At 36.9% G+C, this 24,148-nt stretch overlaps 1 protein-coding gene across 18 annotated transcripts in view; it reads right to left on the bottom strand.

Annotated features, from left to right (window-relative positions):
• DOCK3 (dedicator of cytokinesis 3) overlaps nucleotides 1–24,148 on the bottom strand; it is a 220,724-nt gene that overhangs the window by 67,131 nt on the left and 129,445 nt on the right. For all 18 annotated transcript variants that reach the window (XM_074879567.1, XM_074879577.1, XM_074879568.1 and 15 more), the window contains exons 14-21: nucleotides 21,567–21,692; nucleotides 11,186–11,310; nucleotides 5,708–5,870; nucleotides 5,116–5,222; nucleotides 4,238–4,409; nucleotides 3,460–3,557; nucleotides 1,410–1,493; nucleotides 968–1,068 (exon numbers count right to left, since the gene is read on the bottom strand). In XM_074879567.1, the coding sequence (XP_074735668.1) occupies nucleotides 968–1,068; nucleotides 1,410–1,493; nucleotides 3,460–3,557; nucleotides 4,238–4,409; nucleotides 5,116–5,222; nucleotides 5,708–5,870; nucleotides 11,186–11,310; nucleotides 21,567–21,692 (976 nt within the window). The remainder of the gene's footprint in view (nucleotides 1–967; nucleotides 1,069–1,409; nucleotides 1,494–3,459; nucleotides 3,558–4,237; nucleotides 4,410–5,115; nucleotides 5,223–5,707; nucleotides 5,871–11,185; nucleotides 11,311–21,566; nucleotides 21,693–24,148) is intronic.

Raw genomic sequence — 24,148 nt, 5'->3', positions numbered from 1 at the left:
AGTTTTTAGAAACTAAGATCACAAAGAAAATACATGCATCTATTTTCCTAAGTACACAATACCATCTGGACTAACTTCAAGAGTTATATTAAAAGTATATTTTATTTCAGACATCAGGCTACTAAGAATCATTTTTTTTGTCTGAAAGAGGTGATAATTAACACAAAGCAGAACACCTCTTTACCCTCTGAGCATGACTATGCCTTCTAGTGTTGTACAGTATCTACAGTCTTTTACTTGCCATTGACAGAATATTTTTATATTTCTTTTTAATTACACTAAGAAGTGAATGTCTTAAAACAATCAAAACCAATTATAAGCTGTTCTTAATAGTTTACCATGGCCAAAGATAGGATATGCTCAAATATACAAAAGAAATAGCCTAAAAGAAAGGAAAAAAACCCACCCTGAATGATAACTGTTACTGCTTACAGAAGTCTGGCTTATTCTCTGATGCAAAATTCAAAAGAAATACTAGAAAATAAAGCAAAATCTTCAAAATGTCAGTGAAAATTAAGTTTCTGATCTACTGAAATGATACATTCTCTGTAATCAAATAGAGCGTCATCTTCTGTGAATACCTGTCTGCTTTGGAAGAGGAAATTACAATTAGTTCTGTAAGCTTTCACACAAGTCTTATATCCCATCCTTAAGACAAAAAATATGCATGGTCTTGGTAGCTCATTAGTACGGACTGATAATGAGTTGTTGCTGAGTGACAGTGTCTCATCAGTTAAAAAAACCCTAAGAGCTGCCATCTGAGAATGGCAAGGTAAACTCCAAAGTCTGCTCATTCTTCGCCACAGGTGACATGCAGCAGCTTTTCTCTGTAACTGTACCAGAAAACTTTCATCTGAGTAGTTCTAATTTTAAACCACTACTAACACGAAGGTTATGGTTCTGACGGTGACATCATGCAAAAGCTTGCTAATGCCATCTCTTGAAGTGACGGATAAACAAAACCTACTTGTAAGCCAGTGCTCCTGCAAAATGCTTCTGAATGTAAGTGTCCATCACAGGTCGGAAATGAAAATACTTGCTGTCACGCAGGAGATTTATGATGAATACCTGTGGGAGATGAAAAAGTGAACCCATACTAGAGGAAATTGCACATTGTTGCTAGGTTTCTATAAACAAGTTACACAAGCTAAGGAACAATGAAACACATGAGTTTCTTTAAACAGTGAGTAGCTGTGTTATTAGATGCTATTTGCTTCTCCCAAGTGACAGCAAATACTGCTGTCCTTGGATCTGCTGATGTCACCCTGCCCTCCTCACCTCATTATTACAGAAAACATAAGGCTGGATCCAGCTGAATATTTCATATCTCACAGAAGGAAAATACTAGCAACATAATAATAAGAAACTTCAATCTTACTGACCATAAAGTAACAAATCCAGCAGCTTACCAAAGACTGAAAGACCAACAGCCCATACTTTTCTGTGTTGTCATCCAAAACTACAAACAACGTGTCGAGAATATCTTGTAGGAACTAAAAGGACATGAATAAACAAAGAATTTAAAATTCAATTGATTCAAAAGAAGGTTATTTCTGCCCTCCCCTCTTATTTCACACATGTTGGTACCTCTGAAACACTTGCCAGGGACCAACCACTTCAGGTTCATCCATATGACTCAACAGATTTTAATTTGTTTTACTAAGAATTTTTCTCTTTACAAGGAATATTTCTCAACAAAAATGACAGAAAAAAAAAAGGGATATGTACTGCATGCCAGATTTGTAAATATAACCGAGTGTTCCTTTCACTGTACGCTGACTAAAAGTGCTACCTCACCACAGCAGCAAAACAACTCACTTTCATTCTCATACCGTTAGAGTGTATCAGGTATTTTTTGTCATCGAATTTAAGACTTGGAAACACATTAACTGGTGCTCCAAATTATGTTTAATATTGAAGACTTTTGTTATATGACAGAAAGTAGAGCTTTTATAACCATTAATTGGGTCAAGTTACATATTGCCAACTGTTTCTTTCACCCATAACACTTGTGGCTTATTGAACGCCGACAATTCAGTGATTTTGTTTCCTGAAAGCACGGTCCTCAGAAAGGAGGGTGAAAAATTCTGAAGATCAAGTCAACTGCAGACTCTCTCGTGATTTTTTAATCTGTTCTAATTAAATTTCTGATGTGGAAAACAAGAAATAAAATATAACAATTTATGAAGTCTCTGAAAAGATAGAATTTTTTTTTTTCTAAATTATTGCATTTTGTTCTTCATATCCCAATGCCGAACAGCAGCTATTTTAGGGAAGGAATTAATTACTTCTCCCCTCGTAATAATTTAATCCATATCTTTTTACACTTTTCTCTATAAAAACCAGATACTTGTACTGCCCTGCAAACAAAATGTACAAAACATGACATTCTTGAAGAATTCCAGTATAAACAGGGTATTGTCCTCTTCCATTACTGTTATGAAGTCATCATGAAGATCAACATTCAAGATATGGCAACACTCAAATGAGTTACAGTGAAGTGGCTCTAATCATAAACTACTAATTAAGTGATGGGATTTCTCTTTGGTTTCCTCTTTTTGGTTGTTTGCCATTACATATTATCTCCCCTTTTACTTCTAGATTTATAGAAATAAATTCTAGGGAGACTTCTCAGCACACCTAAAATTATCAGAGGGATAAATGCACTTTTTTGTTGAGACCAAAATACAAATGCATTTTGAAGTTCTTTTGGTCAAACAAAGTTCAGGTCACACAAAGGATTGGCATGTAGAGCAACAGTGGTTACAAAGCATGATGGAATTATCAGATAGGAGCTATTACTGATAGTTAGACACACTAGAGAGCAACTGGTGCTCTAGCCAACAGCTCCACAGTGCTGGGACAGGAAAATGGGTTTGCAGGACGGTTCACTGGCCATTGAGCAGAACTTAACTTTAAAGGTTTCACATTTCTTTATCCTCTACACAGATGTTTGGAACATATTTTCAAAGTAGAAACACTGATCAACTCTACTAGCTGTTTGAAAAGGCCAAGTTTTCTGAGTCAGCTCTGTTTTCTGCACTCTAGAAATGACCAACCACACTCACGTAGTATCGGAGAACGTCCTTTAGAAAATACTATTGGAACAGGTAAGTCTGTACAAAACACCACCACCAGTGACTACATCAGCAAGCAGCATGTCTCAACAGGAGTGGGCCTGCAGAGTGGAACGACTGGACCTGATACTTGAAGCACATGTGGGTGAGGGAATTTTACAATATTTGATCTATTTTGATCCCAAGGACTAACTATCCATTAATTTTTGGAGTGTATCTTCCTGTTCAGTTTCATGTCAAAGCAAAATCCCAATTCATACACTCTGAAAATTCACAGTGTGCATCAAAAAGTACAAAAAGAGGGAACATTCAGAAGTGCACTGCAGGTCTGAATTCACTTGCTATCACAGATACATCCAAAGACTGTTATTTCATGTAGTACCTTAACAATTTCCTCGCCACTGACATGTCTCAGTCTTCCTAGAATATCCATCACACGATCTGGGTAAGCTTTCCATTTCAGTAGGGCAAGCAAATCCACTGCAGAACAGTGAGAGAAAGAGCTAGAATTCATACACAGAGGGAAGCATGGCAACCCCAGACCCACCAGAGACTCGTTACATGTTACGTTTCTGCTCCTGTAGTTCATACTTCTCGTGGAAAAATAAATGAGGGAAAACAAGAAGGCACATATGGAGTAAGTCCAATACTACCAACAAAGAAATGAATGGAGGAACAGTGAAGTACTTTAAAAAGAGTAAACGCTGCATTTTTCCCTATGTGACCTGACACTGCATTGTGGACAATCCACTTTTGTCTTCCCATGCTTCAGGGACATTGCCATAACAAATTTTTTTTTTACTTAGTAACTCCGTAAAAGCCGAACAAAACAAACTTTGGATTGTGTAAAAGTGCTAACATTGAATTTTTTGTTCTTCAATCATTTAATGAAAATTAACTTTGCTTTAACATATTACCCTTCTCTTGCACTTACGAGTAGTGTCTGTAATTTCTCTGCCATCTGTCAATATCCTTATTTCCTCAAAAAAACCCAGTTTCTGCTCATTTCAATAGTGTTAGTAAAAAGAAAAGCATTCATATAATGAAATTATAACAAAGAAGTGTTTTAGTAAAATAAACAGCGCAGAAGCATACCCATCTTCTCTCTCTTTTTCATAATCCCTGTTGCCTTGGACAATTCTGAAGGATCAGCTACTTACCATTCTGGGTCAGTTTGGTAGAAGAAAGCTGTGTGGAGACTGAAAAGGTCTCTTTGGTGCTGCGCTGGAAAATGAGGCTGGAAGGGATGTTGGGGCAGCCGTTGTAGTCCTCTTTGCAGCAAGGCAGCCCCAGGTACAGTGCGTGATTGTTAAAGGTGCTGTTCTCATCACACTGCAGGTACAGGACAAGAAATGGAATTGTACCTACTCTATCTCATTCCACACACTCACACCCTGACAGCAATTGGCTAACATTATTTTTATTGATCTTCTGAATGCACAAAAACACTTCTAAGAAAGAGCTCTGCTTACCACCTTCTACATACACAAAACAGACCCAGCTCTAGAAAGTGCGGTCTCCCAACCACTGACTCTTTAGAACTTACTGTGACCTTCCAACTGTACAGCTTAGTGCTGCTGTCTGAAAATCATAGTGAAGAAATAAACCATGGTAAATCAGCAGGGAGAAAAAACTCCAAACAACAGCCCCCAAACCCCCTGCTACAGGGTTGCCAAGCTGTAGCACTGCAACATGATGCATATGAAGTACAGCACAACTTCATAATACAAAGGTATAGATTAATGCCACGGGCTGGTAAAACTGCTGAATAAACACTAGTATGTTTGAATTAAAAATGGATAGGATTAACAGATGATAAATCATCATTATCTGGAGGGAAAAGGTAAGCTGTACCTAGAATAGAAGGCTGAATCCATACCTAGTCATGTGGTTTTGATTTTATAAAATTTTGGAACAACTGTTAATCTGTTCCTCACATACTTCTAATGAAGGGGAAAAAAGATAATGTAATGACCATTGCTCATTTAAACTGAAGTAGAGATGAGTAGCTGAAAAGTCTGCAGAGAAGAATTGGTACCTTATAAACATAAAGCTCATGGATATCATCTGACAAGGTAGTGCCATCATCTCTCATCAACGGAGTGAACGCAAAACCAAAGAGCTTCTTTTCTCCCTTGTCTTTTGCTGTAGCAAGAGACAGAAATAAGGAATCATATTTGTACATATTCTGTCCACCCATATATAACACACATATTCACTAACTTCTCTGCATACCTAACAAAAAGCATGCAGGTTACATAAGAAACAACATATAATATGCCTAATTCTATGCAAATGATCAACAAGCCTCAAACCAAGCACAAACATGCTTAACATAGTAAAATATAAAATACACATGCTGTAAAGAAAACATTCTATGGGAAAACAGTACGAAAGAACATCAGGGGAGAACATCTACAAAAAGTTCTGCCCTGCACTGATTGTCCACGATGTTTTTAATGTGCTGTTTAATAAATGTAGCAACCGGCTAATTAGCAGTGCACCTTCACCGTATTTAAGGTTGGCACCCCTTTCCTGCTTTCCACTCAGTACAGCCTCATCCAAATATAAATTGACAATGGAAACGCCTCAGCTTTTTTAGATTTCTCTTGGTTATATTTTGCACTCACTTGAGCAATGTCTGAACTCAAACCGAAGGTGAGACCCACGGAACCTGTCTATAGGGATGGGCAACTTGATGATTTCCCCCCATCGAGGGCTGTTATTGTGGTAAAGGACAAAAGAGTGGTATGCACTCCTGCTTGGCTCTCCCGAGCCCAGGCTGATGCAGTCCTGGAACAAAAGAAAACATCACATCACTACAGATGAGTCATTTTATTACATGGTGATAAGCTTTATATAACTCATATCTTTCTGTAGACATAAAGGACGAGTCAGAAGCAGAAACTCAGACACAATAAAATCTGGAATTTTTGAAGAGATTTTTAAACTGTTTTGGGTCAAAGGCCAAGCGAGGAGACCTATGATACTGGATTAATTCCAGTATCATTTTATTATTTAAGTTATTATTTAAGCTAACTTTCCCATCAAGCACAGAATGGGTACAATAGACACAAGTCCAAATATATAAAATGAGTCCAAAAAAAAAAAAAAAGGACCTAATAGGACCATCACATAATTAGATTAGACTCTTCTGAAAATATAGTTTAATCCGATTTCTGCTTCAGTATCTCAGAAGTGATACGTGAACTTTTCAAGTTCTTAAAAATGCTGGTCTTTTGGAACTACAACCATCCTGCCTCACCGAGTATCCCAGAAAATTCTGATCAAGTTACTTCATTACTGGTAAGCAAAGAATTTCTGTTGAATAGTCATCACCTAAAAATATAATGGGATTTAAATTTCTGCTTTTAGATATAAAAAGCTCAAGAGCTCTTGCCCCATCTATGTATTCTCAAAACACAGATTAAAAAAAAATTGGTATTATTCAGGAAATATAGAAATCCTTAGTCAGAACATGAGCAAAGGAAGTTAGGAGAAATGCTGAAATAAGGATAGTAAAAGTTCCTTTGTAATGAAGACATAGGAAGCACATTTTTTAATATAAGCACTAACCCATGTTCTAGAACCTAGCACTTACAAAAGTGGTCCAAAAGGTACGATATCTTATAACAGCATGCAGAGAAAAGACAACTTAGTGATTCTTCACTTTCAGCATCTCTAAGGATAATGAATCCAGGAAGAAACAGAAGCTAAGCAGACCCAGAACGACACATGCAATATAAATTCTGACATAAAAACACCTCAAATGGAATAGCATAATGACAAGAACAACTACTGGTCATCTCCCCAATGCACCTCTAGTTTCTATCCCAAGAAAATACTGACAACGTTGATTTGATTTTTTCATCCGTAATCAAGGGACTATCAAGTCAAGCATATTCCATTAGCCAGATCCAGTTAGTTTGGCCTGTAGTAATATTCTTCTGGCTTTGAGAAAGTTAAGAATTTGTGAAGGAGCCCAAAAAATAAAGAAAAGTTCTCTAGTATTTTGGGATTCGATGCAAGAAAGCCTCCTTGAACGGAGATTCATTGCAAAGTCCTAATCCAAACCGAGTGACTGTAGCATTGAGACAAAACTCAATCCTCACAAAGTCTTAGTAACCATACAGTGTGTGCCACAATCCCAGCATAAAGGTGATTTTTTAGACAGTAACAAGAATTAACTGTTGCAGATATTAACAGGTTGGAGTGGGAGTAGTGGTGGCAGTACTAAAAACCAGAATGCCTGTGATATCCCAGTTACATTCTGTAACGAGTAACCTGTGCTTCAACACAGCAATTCCAAGACCTCATTCTGCATTAAGTTCTTAGGAGAAAGTAAAATAATATTTGTATTTCTTCTATAAGGTACAGTAACAATTCAAATTTTAATGTGAGCATTTTTCTGTTGCCTCAAAAAATTACCTGCCTTGGCAGACAAATGGTCAGTCTTTGAATGCTGTTTTGTGCTAGAAACTTTAAATAAACGAATGGGTGAAGAGTCTTTCCTTCTGGTTGTTAATTTCTATGCATTTATACTACAATCTATAGTCTGAGGAGGAAGGATTGTTTAATATTTAATTCTGAATTGTGATCTGCAAATATGAAACAAGTCTCCATACACTTAGTTACCATGAGAATCAAATATGTAGGTGAATTAGAGGGCAGAGGCAAGTCAGGGAAGCTAAACTAGAAAAAGTATCAGGTAATAATTTTATTGTTTAAGGTATGCCTTCTAATTAATAAGATTCCTGCTGCTGGAACAGAAAGAAGAATAATTGAGAAATGTGTCAATGTTTTTTATTTTTCAGACTATATTGAAAGATACTAACAATTGAGTACAACCTTTTTGAAAACAAAATACTCATTTTCATTTTGAACAGCACTGTGTTTTGGGAATAATTTCACCGTTTTCAAAAGGACTATTTCTGGACCAAGATGTACACAACAGCAATACGGATTTGAGACAGAGAATATTCTCATTAATGCTGTGTATGGTTCTGCTGAAGTCTTCACAAAGACATAATTCAGATTTGGATTGTGCTGCTGGTCAGGAAAAGTTTAGAGATTTTATTCTAACATCAGATGAAAATTTTGTGGCAGTTACCCCACTGTACCATGTAACTCAGGACACACTTTCTCGTTTGGAAAGGCCATAGGTCAGCAACAGTAAAGGGGATTGCAACCAAGAACAGTAGTGCTTTGGGGTCAGTGACTGAACTTTTCAGTGTTCTGCCCATACCACTGTAAGCTTGAATTGCAGTTTTTTATTAGCTTCTCTACTATATCACCTACAGAAAGTTATTAAATTAATTAGACAAATAAAATAGAAGGAAAAAATAGCTACACTTGACTGTGAAAGCAATCTTGGGTCACACAAGTGATCATTCAGGGGACTGGGAACCCAAACAAAGCAATTCCCTTCATCAGTACTGCACCAAGCCCTATCCGACACACACCTTATTCTTAGCATTTATATTAAAAAGTTAAGACTCCTCTTGTTGCAGTCCTCAGTATTTTCTTTTAGATTATTCTGAATGACTGAAAGTCCTGATCTAGCAGTCTCTTTACAGCTGCTTCATCTAGGAATTAAATTATATTCTGTCTTTGGGTGAAACCAGCTCCCTCCTAATTAGAAAATGGCAGGGCATCACACACTGCTCTAGCTGTCCATACCGAAGGTTACATAAACCAGACAGTTGCAGTGACAAAACAAACCATCTAGGGTTTAAAACTAAATTCTTAATATAAAAGATAAACCAGTATCCATTTAGTGGCATACTAAAATAACCCAGACTAAATGACCTGTTAAGTTTTAGACAAATGGATACCCAGACTTCCCAGAACCCACTGCGCACAGGCGGGATGGTTAGAACTGATGGAGCTCTTTGTTCTTGGGGCTTTTCACCTGAAGCATGGGAAGATTTTAAGCACAAACTTTGCCTCTATTTTACAACCAAAATCTGCATTCTGAAAGTGGAGACAAACTGGAAATCTACAGTTTAAGAATTTGAATCCTTACGATTTTCAGGGCATTTCTATAGGCTTGGAGCAGTCCTATACACTTAAGTGCCAATTGTCTTCTACAAGGACAAGGATATTGCCATTGAATGGTAAGATAATGCACTAAGTTAGAAGTAATTCCAGATGGCCACCTCATTTTCTTTAACTTTGGTACATGGTACATTTGCAGAATTTTTAAATCATGTAGAAACTATGACAGTGATGAAAAAAGAGGAGACATGATTAGTTTGAAACTCAATTCCAAGTAGCTGCATCTTTCTCTTATGTACATGTGATTATCCCTTCAAATTGTCATTTAGCACTTTTGAACTATGTCTCTATATTCAGTTCAAGTGATATTCAGTTTCATGTTCTTTTTCTAGCTCTATTCTGCAGTTAGGAGAGAACACAAATGTACCTAAGCAGTGAGAGGGAGTTCAAATTAAAGGGAAGCAGAGTTCAACTTCTACTGTCCTATTGTCCCTTTACATATTTTTCAGTAGATACGCTAGCTTATACCTTTGAGTATTTCCTACGTAGAAAAATTCTAGTGGCTGCATGCTTGAAATACAATGGATCTTAGGCATCAGCAGACATCATGAACCAAAGGTCTCCCTGACATAAACGAAGTATCTTTGTTGCTTTGACTGCAACTATACAGAGGAGCAATAATATAAAAACTAGTATAAAGATTTTCTTTTAATTATGTGGTTTATATTTTAAGAATACAAAAGATCCTTTCTATGTAAAGTCTCTCCTTTATGACAAATGTTCACCTGAATTTTTTCTAATCGGATTGACCGCCTTTCACTGTTCTTTGTTTGTACCATATCTGTTCCACTATCCCATGTAAAGCCCTGAATTTACAGTAGTAATAACACACAAGGGTAAGAAAAAGAATAATTTAGTATCTGTGAATGACCATTCCAACCAAAACCACAGAAGTTCAGACTGATAACGTCCAGAAATTATATGGCTTTAATACTTAATCATTAGGTACAGTTACAGTATAATTAGTTACTATTATGTACGTTAGCATTTGAAGATGCTGATATTGCAGTTTGGAAGGTAAAGACCTACACTGGTCTTTGGCAGACTGCTGTGCAATGAAGTGATGATTAAAAATATGTCATTCAATTTGAAAGGTATGTCTAATGCAATTAAACAGAAAAGGATCGTGATCTTCCTGCAACAGCTACGAGCACAAACCAGTTCCTTACAAGAGATAGACTTTACCGTTAATGAAATCACAAGCAATTGGAGTAATAAAGAAAAAGTTCTCCTTTCAATTCAAAAAACCAGACTGTGGCAATGACTTTGGTACACAAGCACTTTGATGTTTAGAATCTTCTGCAGTAATGGCTACAAAGGCCATTTTATTGTTATGGGGGTAAAAAAAAGGTAGGGGGAAGTTTTGATTAATGGCAGCCATTTTTCCATTTCTGATAGATGTTTATGTCAAAATAGTTTTCTCTTTACTTCTCTATCCTCATGCCCTCCCACTCCACAGAGCGCTGACTTATCTACCTCCTTCTCTTCCAATAATACTAAAAGCAAGAACAGAGGAAGAAAAAAAATCATTAAACATCACCGCTCACAGCTGGAATGGAGCCATCCCAGGGTGAAAGCCAAGATCTTGGAAATAAGGCTACTCAAAATTATTTTCCAAAACTACATTCAGTACCATTACTGCAACAACACAGATTTAAAAGTCTCTCTTGTAATCACATTTCATCACATTGCACGACACACATTATTTAATTTTAGATATCTGTCATATACTCTTCAGTTCTTTCTGACTACAGTTACTCTAAATTTTATTTTTACTACAGCCACTGACATCACATTTTGAAATTACTTAAGCTTTTCAGTTTATGAGTATTTTCTCCAAGTCCCCTATTCCTATATAGGGGAAGTGTTTCAAGTTCTTTCGAATTTATAACTGACCACTTCCTTCATCATAATATATGGTTTAAAAACTTAGCCAGAAAAAAAAAAGAGCTAGTTTTAGTTTAGCACTTGCATCAGAGACAACAAAACAAGAGAACATGTCCACGGAGCAAGCAGATGGCACCTGAAGCCCAGAGGAAATAAGCACTTACCTTCAAGATTTCTCCATCCGCATAGAGCACATACATGGTCACTTCAATGTTCTTCTGCACGCTTTTCCCACCTCTTTCAAAGTCTCCCTTTTCTAATGTCAGGTATAAGTCATTGCGTATATCACCTACAGTAAAAGAGTGGAGTCACAGGCTTAAATTCAACACAGAAGACTCGGTGCCTGTGCGCAACATATTTCGATTCTGCAAATTGTTTTCTGTGTTCTGCAAGACTGTGGCTGATGGCCAAATCATTCCAAGCAGCAAGTTAATTGTTAATAAAGATGAACATTTTAATATCAGTGCATAAAATCAGACCATTGTTAGTAATGCCTTTATTAAGGGTGAACTCGGAATCAATACTTGCTTTTATTGTGTAAGTGGAAAAGGAAAAAAAGACCTTCTACTAACTTGTCTAGTTACCTGATTTGGAAGTATCAGGGTAAGCCTGACAAAACATCATTACCATCAGACCTCCTATTTTCAATATATTTTAAGCAAAATAAGTATTTTTCTGATGATCAGCAGAAAATTCTGTCAGCTCTTCAAGTATTTTCCATATTTCCATAATTTCTTTTTATCATAATAACAAAATAAAAGCAGTCTTTCTGGAAACCTGATTGTAATTCAGTTCAGATGGATTAAGAAGGAATTATAAATATTTTTTTTTGCTACATTTCTGGCTAGCCTCTGGTATCCATATGCATGGATATAAGAAAGCGGGCAGTATGGATACTTGCCAATTTCTCACTACCTCATTTTCAAGAGCTTTCAGAGCAAATGACTATATTCAGAAATAGAAATTCTAGCATCTATCTCAGCATCTTGTTATCCTGAATTTCACAGATTCTAGCTCACTTTTTTTTTTTTTTTTTTAAGAATCTGATTTGGGAAACTCTGCTTTCAAAACTAATGCAGTCAATTGTAAAGTGTGCACCAAAAGGATAGCAGGTAGCACCTATTTTTCTGTAAGATTTAGTTACTGTCACTGTTTCATGATGGTTCACTTACTACTTCTTTTTATTAACTTGCCGGAAAGGCAAACATACTGAAAGGCAATATATAAAGATACAAAAAATTAAAATAAAAAATTAAACTCTTTCAAGGCAAGTATTTTGTTAAGCAGCCTCAAGAGACTAAATAATGAAGTAATGGAATGGTTATCCAGCAAAGCAGAGACTCCTTGAATGTCTGATTTCTTCCACTTGGAGAAACTGATGCAGTTAAATCTGTTTATTAATCAGAAGCACAAAGAAATAGGCAGCATTTGCTTTCAGGCAGTGAGGGATATCCTTTTGTGTCTGTCAAAGAAGCACTTCAAATTCTTCTTCAAGTCTATAACCCCACAGAATTTGTTTCTTAATCTACTGTAGGGACAAACAATAGAAGCTTTCAGTCCTGCCTTTACTTTCATTTTTATTTCTGGAGATAAGGACAACTTTTTAAGCATGGAAAATACAGCTCTGTAGCTGACATTCAGTGCTTTTTGCTAGGGACTCTCTATGAATGGGAATCTGTATGCAAAATGTCCTCCTTTTTCCATCAACCTCACTCTCACTGTGGATTCACACAGAGTTGACTGCTTGAAACGCCTCACAGTTAGAGGTCTGAAAATGCTATGGTTCATTAATGGGGAAAAGATGACAGCAAGAGGCTGGTGAAAGACCTCAAATATTTGATCTGTTTTTTCTCATCAAAGAATAGTCATCAAATGCAAAACTCCACAGTCCACAACAACAGAGAAAATTATCTGTGCATTTCTCTTGCTGTTCAAAATCAAGCTCAGCTACCTGTACGTTGACTATAGGAATATCAAGGAAATACAAAACTCTTCACAAAAGATAATTTAAGTAGGGACTTTTGTTTTGAAAATTGTCCTGCTTAACAGACTCCATCCTTTTTTCTTAGCAGTTTGCACATTGAGGAAAAAAGTTTCAATTTGTATGCTACAACTTAATAGAAATTAATTGTACTCACTATAATTAGCATTTTGGAGCTTCCTATTTATGACCTCTTTTCTGGAAGAGAGTCTGGCTACACAAAGTCCAATGACAGATTGCAAATAATTTTTCAGCCTAAATTAAAGGCAGCACTTGGTTATATATAGCATCTTATCTTCCATTAAGCTTAACAGGAGAGATATTACTGCACTAATTAAAAAAATGCCTTTGGGGTAGGGGGTAGAGGAATCTAAAAACAGTGGGTTTGCATCAAAATGAATAAAAAAGAAGGAAAAAGGTATTTTAGTGAAGTACAATGGTGTACCTTCTGTTGTAAAAATATGGTCTATTGAATCTTATAAAAATAGAAAAGTTCATTACATATAGTAAAAGTAGGAAAGTAAACATATCTAGCAAAGACAAAAATCATTTAACTATCAGGTATGGAGCCCATCAGTTTCTTGAAAATTTGGAGTTTAAACTACAAACTCAAACACTTCTGTTTATTTCAGTGAAAATAACGTTACTACAAAGAAGTATCTCCTTTTCCCAACATATTAGTTAACTACATCTCCTGCTGAGCCCTCACGAGCCATTTTTTTCCTCCAACTGCTACTGTTTTTGAGGGGTTTGAGCTCAGATGCACTAATGGGCTGCACAGAAACTAGAGCAAATGCTTGAACACAGAGCAGTTTATTAAAAATTTTGAGTATGCAAATTGCAAGGCTAGAGAAAACATTCTGCACACCACCACACAAGTGCACTAACAGATAGCACAGTGCAGCTTGTGTGTTACTAAACAAAAAACGTGATCAGTATGATCAAGAGGTGATCCTTGTCAGCTCTAACACAGAATGACAGCTACGTATCAAGTAAAAAATCTTGGCAGATAGAGCTTTTTCCATATTTAATTCCATTGTAAAAAAAAAAAAAAAAAGATAAATAAAGAACTTGTCTAACAAACCAGACAATTCATGCCCTCTGTGTGGCAAACTACTGTACAAACAGTACTGGCTCCGAAGTGACAGTAACTCTTGCATTTTGAGAGAAAAACAGCATGCTACTCCAACTTGGATCACTTAGGCCTTACATCTTCACAAATAGAGCAGTGCAGATTATAAAACTGGGTTAGCTGTGGCCTCCTATCATTAGTACAGGAATAAAAAAGTGCTAGAAGGCTAGTGGGTCAAAGTATTTATAGACTAAAACCTGCGGATGACATTTTAAGCTGAGGTCTGTGTTAGACGGCTGTCAAGGATGAACTGAAAACCTAATAAGAGGTTTCAGAATGGTATTTGTTCCAAAGCCCATCTCCCTACAATTGTTTTCAATTTAAAACAAAATGTAAACTGCTTTTTAGCATAAAATACGTGCAGTTCTAACATATGCAGTTACTAATCTTTATGAAATGTCTTGAAATACAGTATTTTTCACAATAATAAAAAAATGAATTATTTCTGACGTGTTATGCAGCTCTTCCTTTACCCTCCCTTCACCTTTATGAGGGTTTTGTTTTGTTTGTTTGTTTTAACCTATTTACAAAGCCTTATGTCAAATGTACAATTGTTTAAATTCTAAATCATAAATTATAGCTTTGGGGGGGTTTGCTTATATTGAAATGAAATCCTTTCTCATATCACCTGAAACTATTTTAGGAGTGGTGGAAAAGGCTACACAAGCCGTATTGATTTTGTGTTTACAATATACAGAAATGTACTGGAATACTTCCAACTGCTTACTTATAATTTTCAAGGCTTACTAACATAACATTTAGTTGTCCAATGGCCAATAATTGTCTAGTATCGATTAGAATAAGTAGAAGATTTATCCTGATAAGATTGGTAGGTTTTCACTAGAAGACTAACCAGTTACTTAAACTGGGATGTTGTAACAATTTAGAGAAACCATCTGCGTCGAATCAGACACTTTTTATTAAGGGATCCTAAAAGATTTTGTACAGCGAGGACAGGAATGGTCCCTCTTTTATACAGGTGAATACTGTGTCAAAAAAAGGTTACATAATTCACATAAATTCCTACAGGAGAAAGAGGCAAACAAATCTCTGACATCTTGATACTAGCAAACATGTTTTCTAAGAGGTCGATGTTCTATGACTTTGTGAACCTGTAAAGGACATGTAACATATCCCTGTAAGCGGGGGAAAAGTGGCAGCTCACAACATTCAGGATGTGCAGGCCTAGTTTCCAGTAACCTAGTAAAAGAACTGTATTTATCCAGAAAATCCTCACTGGATTTTTTAATACTGAAAGTTAAGTCTTACAATTTAAGCAGCTAAGGATATAAAAACCAATCTATCTATAAAAATTAGTATTTCTGTATGTATTTGTCAAATTTATTTACTTAGGGCCCAACACTGTGATATCCTGTCTACTCAACTCTCTAGCATCACTGGGTTTAGCATCTTCTTGAAAATACTGGCATTTTACAGAAGAGTGCCAATAACCCCCCAGGTGTGAATAGGCAAGAAGGACACTCAGAGTATCATCCACAATGGCTTATAAAGAAAACACAAAACCACACATTTATGTCCTATATATAAATGAACATCCCCAGAACCAGAGTAAATCAGCATCACCCCACAGACTGCAATGAAGTTACAGCAATTTAAACCAGAATCACACAGAATCATCTCGGTTGGAAAAGACCTTGAAGATCCTCCAGTCCAACCATTAACCTCACACTGACAGTTCCCAACTCCACCAGATCCCTCAGCGCTGGGTCAACCCAACTCTTGAACACCTCCAGGGATGGGGACTCCACCACTGCCCTGGGCAGCCCATTCCAACGCCCAACAACCCCTTCTGGAAAGAAATACTTCCTAATATCTAGTCTAAACCTTCCCTGGCACAACTTGAGGCCATTACCTCTTGTCCTATCGCTTGTTACTTGGTTAAAGAGACTCATCCCCAGCTCTCTGCACCCTCCTTTCAGGTAGTTGTAGAGGGCGATGAGGTCTCCCCTCAGCCTCCTCTTCTCCAGACTAAACCCCCCAGTTCCCTCAGCCGCTCCTCATACGACATGTGCTCCAGACCCTTCACAGCTTCGCTGCCATTCTTTGGACACACTTGAGTAATTTAATGTCCTTTTTGTAGTGAGGGGCCCCAGAAAGTAACTAAAATTTTTGAGACAAACTATAAAACATATTTATATTCACAGATACTGTTATAATGTGCTTTGGCTATATTTGTTCTAGGTCTTTACAATGGTAACTGCTCTTCTTTCTGGCCAAGAGTACCATACTAATTCAGACATTCCCTTGATGGGCAGCTCTTCTCTGCAGTAGCTTTGGAGGCCACTGCACAAGAGCAGGGTGCCAGTACTTGGATCCTGATCTCAAAACAGCACACTACACCCTTACTTTAAGTTGTAACTTTCTCCAAATGAAAAACATGCAACCACTTCTGAAGTGCAGTAATTTCAACACAGAAGAGGTTAAACAGAAGGAGGCCCACAATCAGCTTTGTGATCACCACGTTATTTTTTCAAAACAAACGGACTAAATGAAAAAACTGACAAAGTGCAATTTATGGGAAGCGTCTCAAATGCTCTCTGGCCTTCTGGCTGACCATCATGGACTTGTTCTCAGTCACGTCGCAAAAGATTAAGAGTGCCAGGCCTCATACTGCCTCATTTTCCCTTGCTTTAATAGCGAAGTCACCTTTGACACTGGTGTAAAACTCTGCTGTATTGCGCACTGTATTACTACTTGCCTGTTAAAATTAAGAAGCCTGGTATGGCCAGACAGTCTCTGGGAATCATATTAGATCCATTTCAGCAGCTTATTTTTCTGCCCCCTCACCAGTCACTCACTAATTTTAAGGCCTACATTCTTGAAATAGTTAATGTATGCAACTGTTAACGTTATTGTGAATAATATTACAGCAGCAAGGGGAAACAGAGCTTTTATCTAGTGCCTGTACGGCAAATTAAATTAACTTTCTTTTTTCTTCTATAAAGAGAACATTATGCAAGTTTAACTCTGTGTTCCTCTAGTTTTCAGTGAACATTCAATTGTTTCAAGGAAAAGGAACAAACAAAATCTTCTAGATTATTTGCTATTCATTGTTTGACCTCAATGTCTAGAAAAGAATTTATACAATGGTCGTTTTAAATTAAATTATTTCCCTGAAACAGTTTCCCTTGAGTATTGGGGAGTTGATTTTTAATATATTTTTTCTTATCTCCTCCAGCTTAGTATTTTAACTTTCTATTTCTGAAAGTTTATTAACAACCAAAGTGGTTTTTATTCTCCCTGTAAACACTTTTGGGGAATAATTATGTCTTTTAGTCTCATTGACTCTCTTGCCATGAACATTCTGAGAATAGCTGATGGATTTTGCCACGTCCGTTTCTTAATGTATTTTTTCCATGACTTTGTGCTCACTGACAGAACAGATGCTGAGATGTTTCTCACCTTTGCTACTGATTCACCTGTCATAGCTACTAAATTTGTATGAAACACTGTGGTATGAAGAGACACTGATAAGACAAAGTCTATGCCTCTCTGTTACCAAAGTTTCCCTATGATGTCATGATTTGCTATCTTTACCAATCCCCAACATTCCATGAAAGATATGAAAATGGGAAAAAGCAAGCAATAAGCAGACATTACACAGAAAAGCAGAAACTTACACCCAACTATCTTCATCTCTGCATCAGAAAGAAAGAGGAAAGAATAAAGGGAAGAAAGGGAGAGAAGCCAGGAAATTAAGACAAGGAGAGAAAAAAGAGAAAGAAACATCACTCACAAGTAGAAGATGAAGCATGCACTTTTCATCAGAGGATCAAAGTAAAAGACAGAATACTTATCAGCACATGGGGAAGGGAAGGGATGTCCTTTGGGGAACTGACAAACGCCATGCCTATGCAATAGATTTCTGATCAGCAAGTTCTGTATACAAATAAAGTTGCAATCCAAAAGGCAAGCAGCACATGCCTCATTGCTTTTATCTCTGGGGAGAGGTAAAATTGTCAGGATCAGATGGATGGCCTTAAACCCAGTACCAATTTAGAAAAGAAAAAAACCAAAGTACAAATGAACAAAACCCCACCATACATGAGGCTGGTTTGACTGAATCCCTTCTGATTCGGACAAAAAAAGATAATTAAAGTCTTTATGATGCTCTTCTCAGATCACAACACAGCAGGAAACAAAGAACATTTCACCTTTAGAAATGAAGACAGGCATGGTTATTCTGTAGGATATTAGTCTTGTTCTGCATAACCATGCAAGACATAAGCACATAAAGACCAGTTTCACTTTATTTCTTAATGATGACCAGCTACCACTTACATTGCTCATATCTGAGGGAGGGAAAAGAGGGCTTGGTACAGGAACTAATGCTACTGTTTAGAAAACAAAATGGGATAGGAAAACTGTGTGAGAAGTCACAGCTACAGAATTTTACTGATTGAGATGTGTACATGTGAAAGGATTTCCTATTAAAAAAGAAAATGTTAAAACCTATGACCAAGAAGATTCATTTAAAATTCTAGAGCTATTTACCTTTTTAAAAATAGATTTCTTGGTTCAGCAGAATGATCACTGCATATTTTAACAATGCTAGGTGATGTAGACTTTATTAATTTATTCATAAAAAAACATTTTCAGACCACACTGCCTTGAAAAACTGCATCCACTTGCAAAATACAAGTCATGAACTTTTTGTGCTCTTTTCTGAAAGAAGAAACCCTGTCTTTAATGAGAAAGAAAAAGTTCTGAAGCAAAGCAAGGAAAAGGTAGTTTGACAAAGACAATTAAAGCAGCAGACATGGTTGAGAACTGCTAACGTGCATGACAGGGCTGGTTTTCTGTTTGGTTGCGTTTTTTGATTGTTGTTTCTTTCGTGTTTTTTCTCCCCCCAGAATGAAATATTTTCTAACTTTAGACAATACTAGTAAAGCTAAGAAGGAATGTTTGACTCTGGCTGTAACAAAATAAGCGCAAAGTAAATTCATATGCAATCCTTGTTCCTGTAGCTTGGCTAATCCACCTGAAAGATTACTTTACCCAAACATTCTACCCTGGACATCAGCGAAACTCAAAAGCTCAGTTTGATCTACTGTTTTAAAAGCAAACAACAGGCAAATATCTGCTGTCACTTGAATAACGTCAAACATATTTTTATTTCAAAAAAAATTGTAAGCAATTAGAATGAACACTGTTCGCTGCATCAGTGAAGTTAAATTATATTTTAATCTCCTAATTTTTTCAGAGATTTCATTATCCCGGAAAACACCCAGGATAAACAAAATTTTTGTTCAGAGCACCATTCATGGCTATGGCTCTCTTCACATCTCATCTCTACTCTGACAATGTCCTAATTTGTCATTACAGTGATTCACACTGGCTGCCTTTCTTTTCTTACCTGGTATTTAGAGACATTTACAAACTGCCTTTCTCCACAAATGTAAGTGGGTTTGTTTTGGTTTTTTTCCCAAATACAAATGCCAAAGCTCTGCATCTAAATTCCCTCTATGCAGACCTCTTGTAGCCCCCTTTGAACCGAGAAGTTCTTGGTGTTCAGCACCTCTAGAGGCAGTAAGCATTTAATAGCAGAATGGTGGTCCTTTCATGTATTTGTTTGTATCAATATTTTGAGCAGATCTCTATATATATGAGCCCAAATCCAAACAGATGATCATGTTAAAATCCCTCTATTTTCTCCAACAACAATTGTGGTTCCCACAAACAACATCAGCAAGCAACTGTGGTCTTTTGAAGAAAACCATTTGAAAAACTGATGGGCTGAGCAGAGCTGGGAGGATCACTGCTGTACCTGTATAGTGAGCCTTACAACGGGAGGGCTGCAAACATATGCTGTGGAATCTGGTTTTATTAGAGAAAGCAAGTTTGGAAATTTGAATTAGCTGCAATGAATAGAGAATTTTTGAAGTTTAGGGTAGGAGCTCTTTTCGCTTGAAGACTGCTAACCTGCTTGTTCAAGTCCTGGACAAAAGCATTGCCCAAAACAGCAAAAGTACAGGGAAGACAGCCCACTATGCCACTTGCAGAAAGAGGTTAGGGCCCAGAAAATGAAAAAACAATTAAGGGGAACAGTGAGCCCATAAAGCTATTCCTCAAGCTTGTTAAAATTAGGTGGTCTGAAGTACCTGAGGGACATCTCTATACATAGAAATGGAGGATAAAGCAATTCTTGCAGGAGAATCAATTCACTTACAGGTATGTAAATGCTGTTTTTGATGTTGACTTTTCTAGCTGTGATCTAGCTATTCCAGCTGACACATCCCGCTGTGATCTCGCTAACAGCAGATCACCCTGCAGCAGCTGTATCTGCATATCGACATGCAATAGTTAATCTTTTCTCTATTTGATTGCTTTGGCTTAAGACTGGAACTGCTATAAAGTCACTAAAACCTAAAATTTATAATTGGCTTTATAGCCCACATCCGCTGCTGCTCTATTATTTTCAAGTTCATTAGTAAATAAAACATATACTGTTTTGAATCCTTTTACTTTAGTTTCTAGAAATTCTTCCCACCTACTCCCTATTTTTATTTTGCTTTCTGAAGAGCCTCCATAATGAGGCTACAACAACTGCTTTTGATACTGATGTGTCAGTGCAGTCTTTCAAGTAATAAAATCTGATACTCTTCCCATTATGCTTTCATAAAATTTCCCATGTCTGCAAAGTCATCCTTGGTCTTGGTTATAATGCATAGCAATGAGGTAGTATTTCAAATGCTATACATGCAATATAATTAGTAAGCCCATTTCTTACTACACTGTAAAAATCAAGACAGTATAGTGCCAGGTTTCGTATCTATTGATTGCATGACTGGCTAGGTTCTGGTTTCCTCCCTAAATGAACTCTTGGCTGTGCTGTGGCTACCTCAACTTGTGCTGAAACAAGAAGCATCTCAAGCTGCTGCTCTAGAAGTAAGAAGTGAAGTACAGCAATGCTTCAGCCAAGAGGGTGGTTGCATGGACTAGGTGCTCTGTAAGACCAGCTGGAAAACCAGACAAGATTTGCAGCCTCATGTATTGCCAACCATTACAAAAGGATCATAACAACTCCAAAAATCAAGGTGGCAAAGTGGAAACTCTTTTTCCAGGCTTTGGATTATTGTGAAGAAAAAACTTCATGCATTTTAAAAGAAATGTCTCTATGCTTAGCATACATGAGGGATATCTCACATTGGTGGAGGAGGTGGGGGGAATATCGAAGCCATCTTTCCAGATCACCTTCTATACCTATGAATTTAACACCTTATATTACTATAATGTTTGTCGAGTAAAATGTTTTAGCATGCCTCGCTGAATCTGGAATTGGCATTTACTGATAAATAAGACAACTCTTCTATTATTGATCTTCAAGTAAAGCACACATCCCAGTGTCACTTGTCTAGGAGAGTATGAGAAAAAATGTCCAATATTTTAAGATTAGAGCTGTTATGTTTACCTGGCATTATAACATCAGGAAAACCCAGCTTCCTGGTAACAGAAACGCCTCTGTTAAAGATCATTGGGTTCTCCCTTCGAATCTGCTCCATGTCGCCACGAAGAAGCTGAAGAGATATTATAAGTCCTGGAAAAAAAACAAAAATGTTCATTTTTCAGACCTAAGTATTAGATGTCTGTATATACAAGGCATGCAGGTAAAAGATTGCTTTGCTCCACAGTTATTTTAATACACATATATAAATACAGAGTTCTTTTCTCCCTCGGAGTACTTTAAAACTGAAATGGAAGAAATGAAACTGCTTTAAGGGATCAGTTAAGAGCGTAACATTATATTAAAATACCATTTTAAAAAAATCAGAATACTTAATTTCACAGAGATGTCACAAGTTACAGTGAAGTACTTAGCATTATTTCTATTCATCACATAGAGCAGGTTCTAACACGTGTGAGCAATGCCACCTCCATCTGAACTACCACATCACACAATGCTGTAGAGTATCTCTAAAGTGCCTTTAATCCTGTTTAATACCACACACAAAAAATAAAACTCCAAGCATATCTGTTCCACTTGTTTCTTTAACTAGTTCACGGAGGAATATTGATTTTAATGAAATTCCCTTCAGTATCTCAACACATTTCAAGAGTACCAACCGGTCAAACTGACTTCAGCAACTAGCTCTTTCAGTGCCACCTTTTCTTTGGTATAGCAACTGAATAGCTCGGAGTACTTTCATGGCTAATCTTCAGTACAACTGCATTCTCTAGTTGCTTTTAATTTATAGCATACTACACCCCTAAAATGAGGATAATGTATTGGTAAAGTTACAAAGTCAAGCATTACGGTATCAGAAAATGCCAGGATTAAGCTCAACCATGCAAGCTTAGTCTCATCTGCTAAGCATACATTACCAGCTTCACCTATCAATGTGAATTATGTTCACATAATTTTTCTCAATCTTTATCTCATTCAATGAATGATAGTCTATAGTTCTTTCTATCGTCTCTTTTCACTCTCTTTGTTAGACAAGTTACTAGGGGAATGAAACCAGTAATATCATGTACCTCCCACTCACTTCCTGCTCTTTTCCCTTGAAATAATTTTCAAGCCTGTTTGGCTTCAGCCAAATTTGGCAAATAAATAGATATCTAGATAACATGAAAATTGTGTATGTTTTATGAATACTGGGAGTTGGGATGAAAAAAAGAGCATAAAGTCTTAAAATGAAGGAAAAGAAAGGCCAACCAGCCAGCTGGACAATCAGCATGTATGTACTCAAAAGCTGCCAAAACATGGACTTGCAACTGTCCAGCTAAGTAGGCAGAAGAGAGCTGCAAAGCACTGCATGGGAAACAGGCTTTATAACCATGTGAAAAATTCAAACCCTTTGAATACCATGTACGAGTGTACATCTGCGTGTGTCTGTGCTACAGGACATATAACAGAACACAGGAGACAAGTTCATTAGAAATCAGTCCTGACAATTTTTCATTTTATATCATCTTTTGCTATTAAAAAAACCCACCCCAAATTAAAAAAATTCCAGCATAAAGGACTGGAGCAAATTTGGAAGTTCAGACCTCCCTATACCCCTGGTACTTAACAAGTAACAACAGAATTCATCTATTATCTATAAAAATCAGTCACTAGAGGTAATAGAATACGTAATTTTCCAGCATATATTACTTATGTGATACACTCCCACATATTCCACCCCAAAAACCTTCTGCCTAGCTTCTTGCTCTCTCCAAGAGGTTTTGTAAATCTACTCTCCAGTCCTCTTTTCTACCCAGCCTATCCTTACAGTTTTTCTTCTATTCCTTGCAGCACATCTGAAGGGCTAATTTTACACAAGACCTGGGAAGGTGGGGAGAGGAAGAACCAGAGAGCTTTTCTTCAGGGAAAAAAATCACACTTGTGATCTGAGCATTTTCTCAGTGTAAGAGCAGGGTTCTGAGAGGCCCAAATTTTATTACTTATGCTTAAATCATGTCAGCCTGCAATACTGTCCCTCCTACCACGACAATACCTCTGCCAAGTTTCAACATCCTATTCCAGAGATGCACCAGATCTTCATGAAATGTTCCAAATAATTATTTTAAAAAGCCAAAGGCAAGGGTATAAAAAAGCTAGATATTTCCCTTTCTCTCTGCTCTTCAAGAAAGCTCAAGCTTGAAAAAAAAACCGTTGTAGGCAGACACCTGGCATTGGAAATAAATACAAACAGTCCAAGTTTTCAAACTTATAAACAATTCAGGAAAATGTTTAAATGGTAAGTGGTGGATGACCTTAACTGTAACAGGAGGAACAGCTGGGAAGGAGACCAGCTTTGCATGTAATAAAATTCCAAACTGAAAACTGCTTTATTTGCTTATTGTTATGCTTAATATCTTCTACGAAAGCACGAACTGTATATTCCACTACAGTATCTCAATATGCAAACAAGTGCAATTAAGACAGTATCAGTATTTGGACATCAGCATGCCGATGAATCAGGCACTCAGTAATGAATGCAAAACTAGCTGTAATGAAGCAGAACTGTACCCTATCGGCTGTTTCATTGGGAATGGAATAGTAATGAT

Source organism: Strix uralensis, chromosome 10, assembly GCF_047716275.1.
Source record: "Strix uralensis isolate ZFMK-TIS-50842 chromosome 10, bStrUra1, whole genome shotgun sequence".
Classification (NCBI taxonomy): domain Eukaryota; kingdom Metazoa; phylum Chordata; class Aves; order Strigiformes; family Strigidae; genus Strix; species Strix uralensis.
The sequence above is the reverse complement of the archived record's forward strand: the minus strand, read 5'-3'. Positions and strand labels throughout refer to the sequence as shown.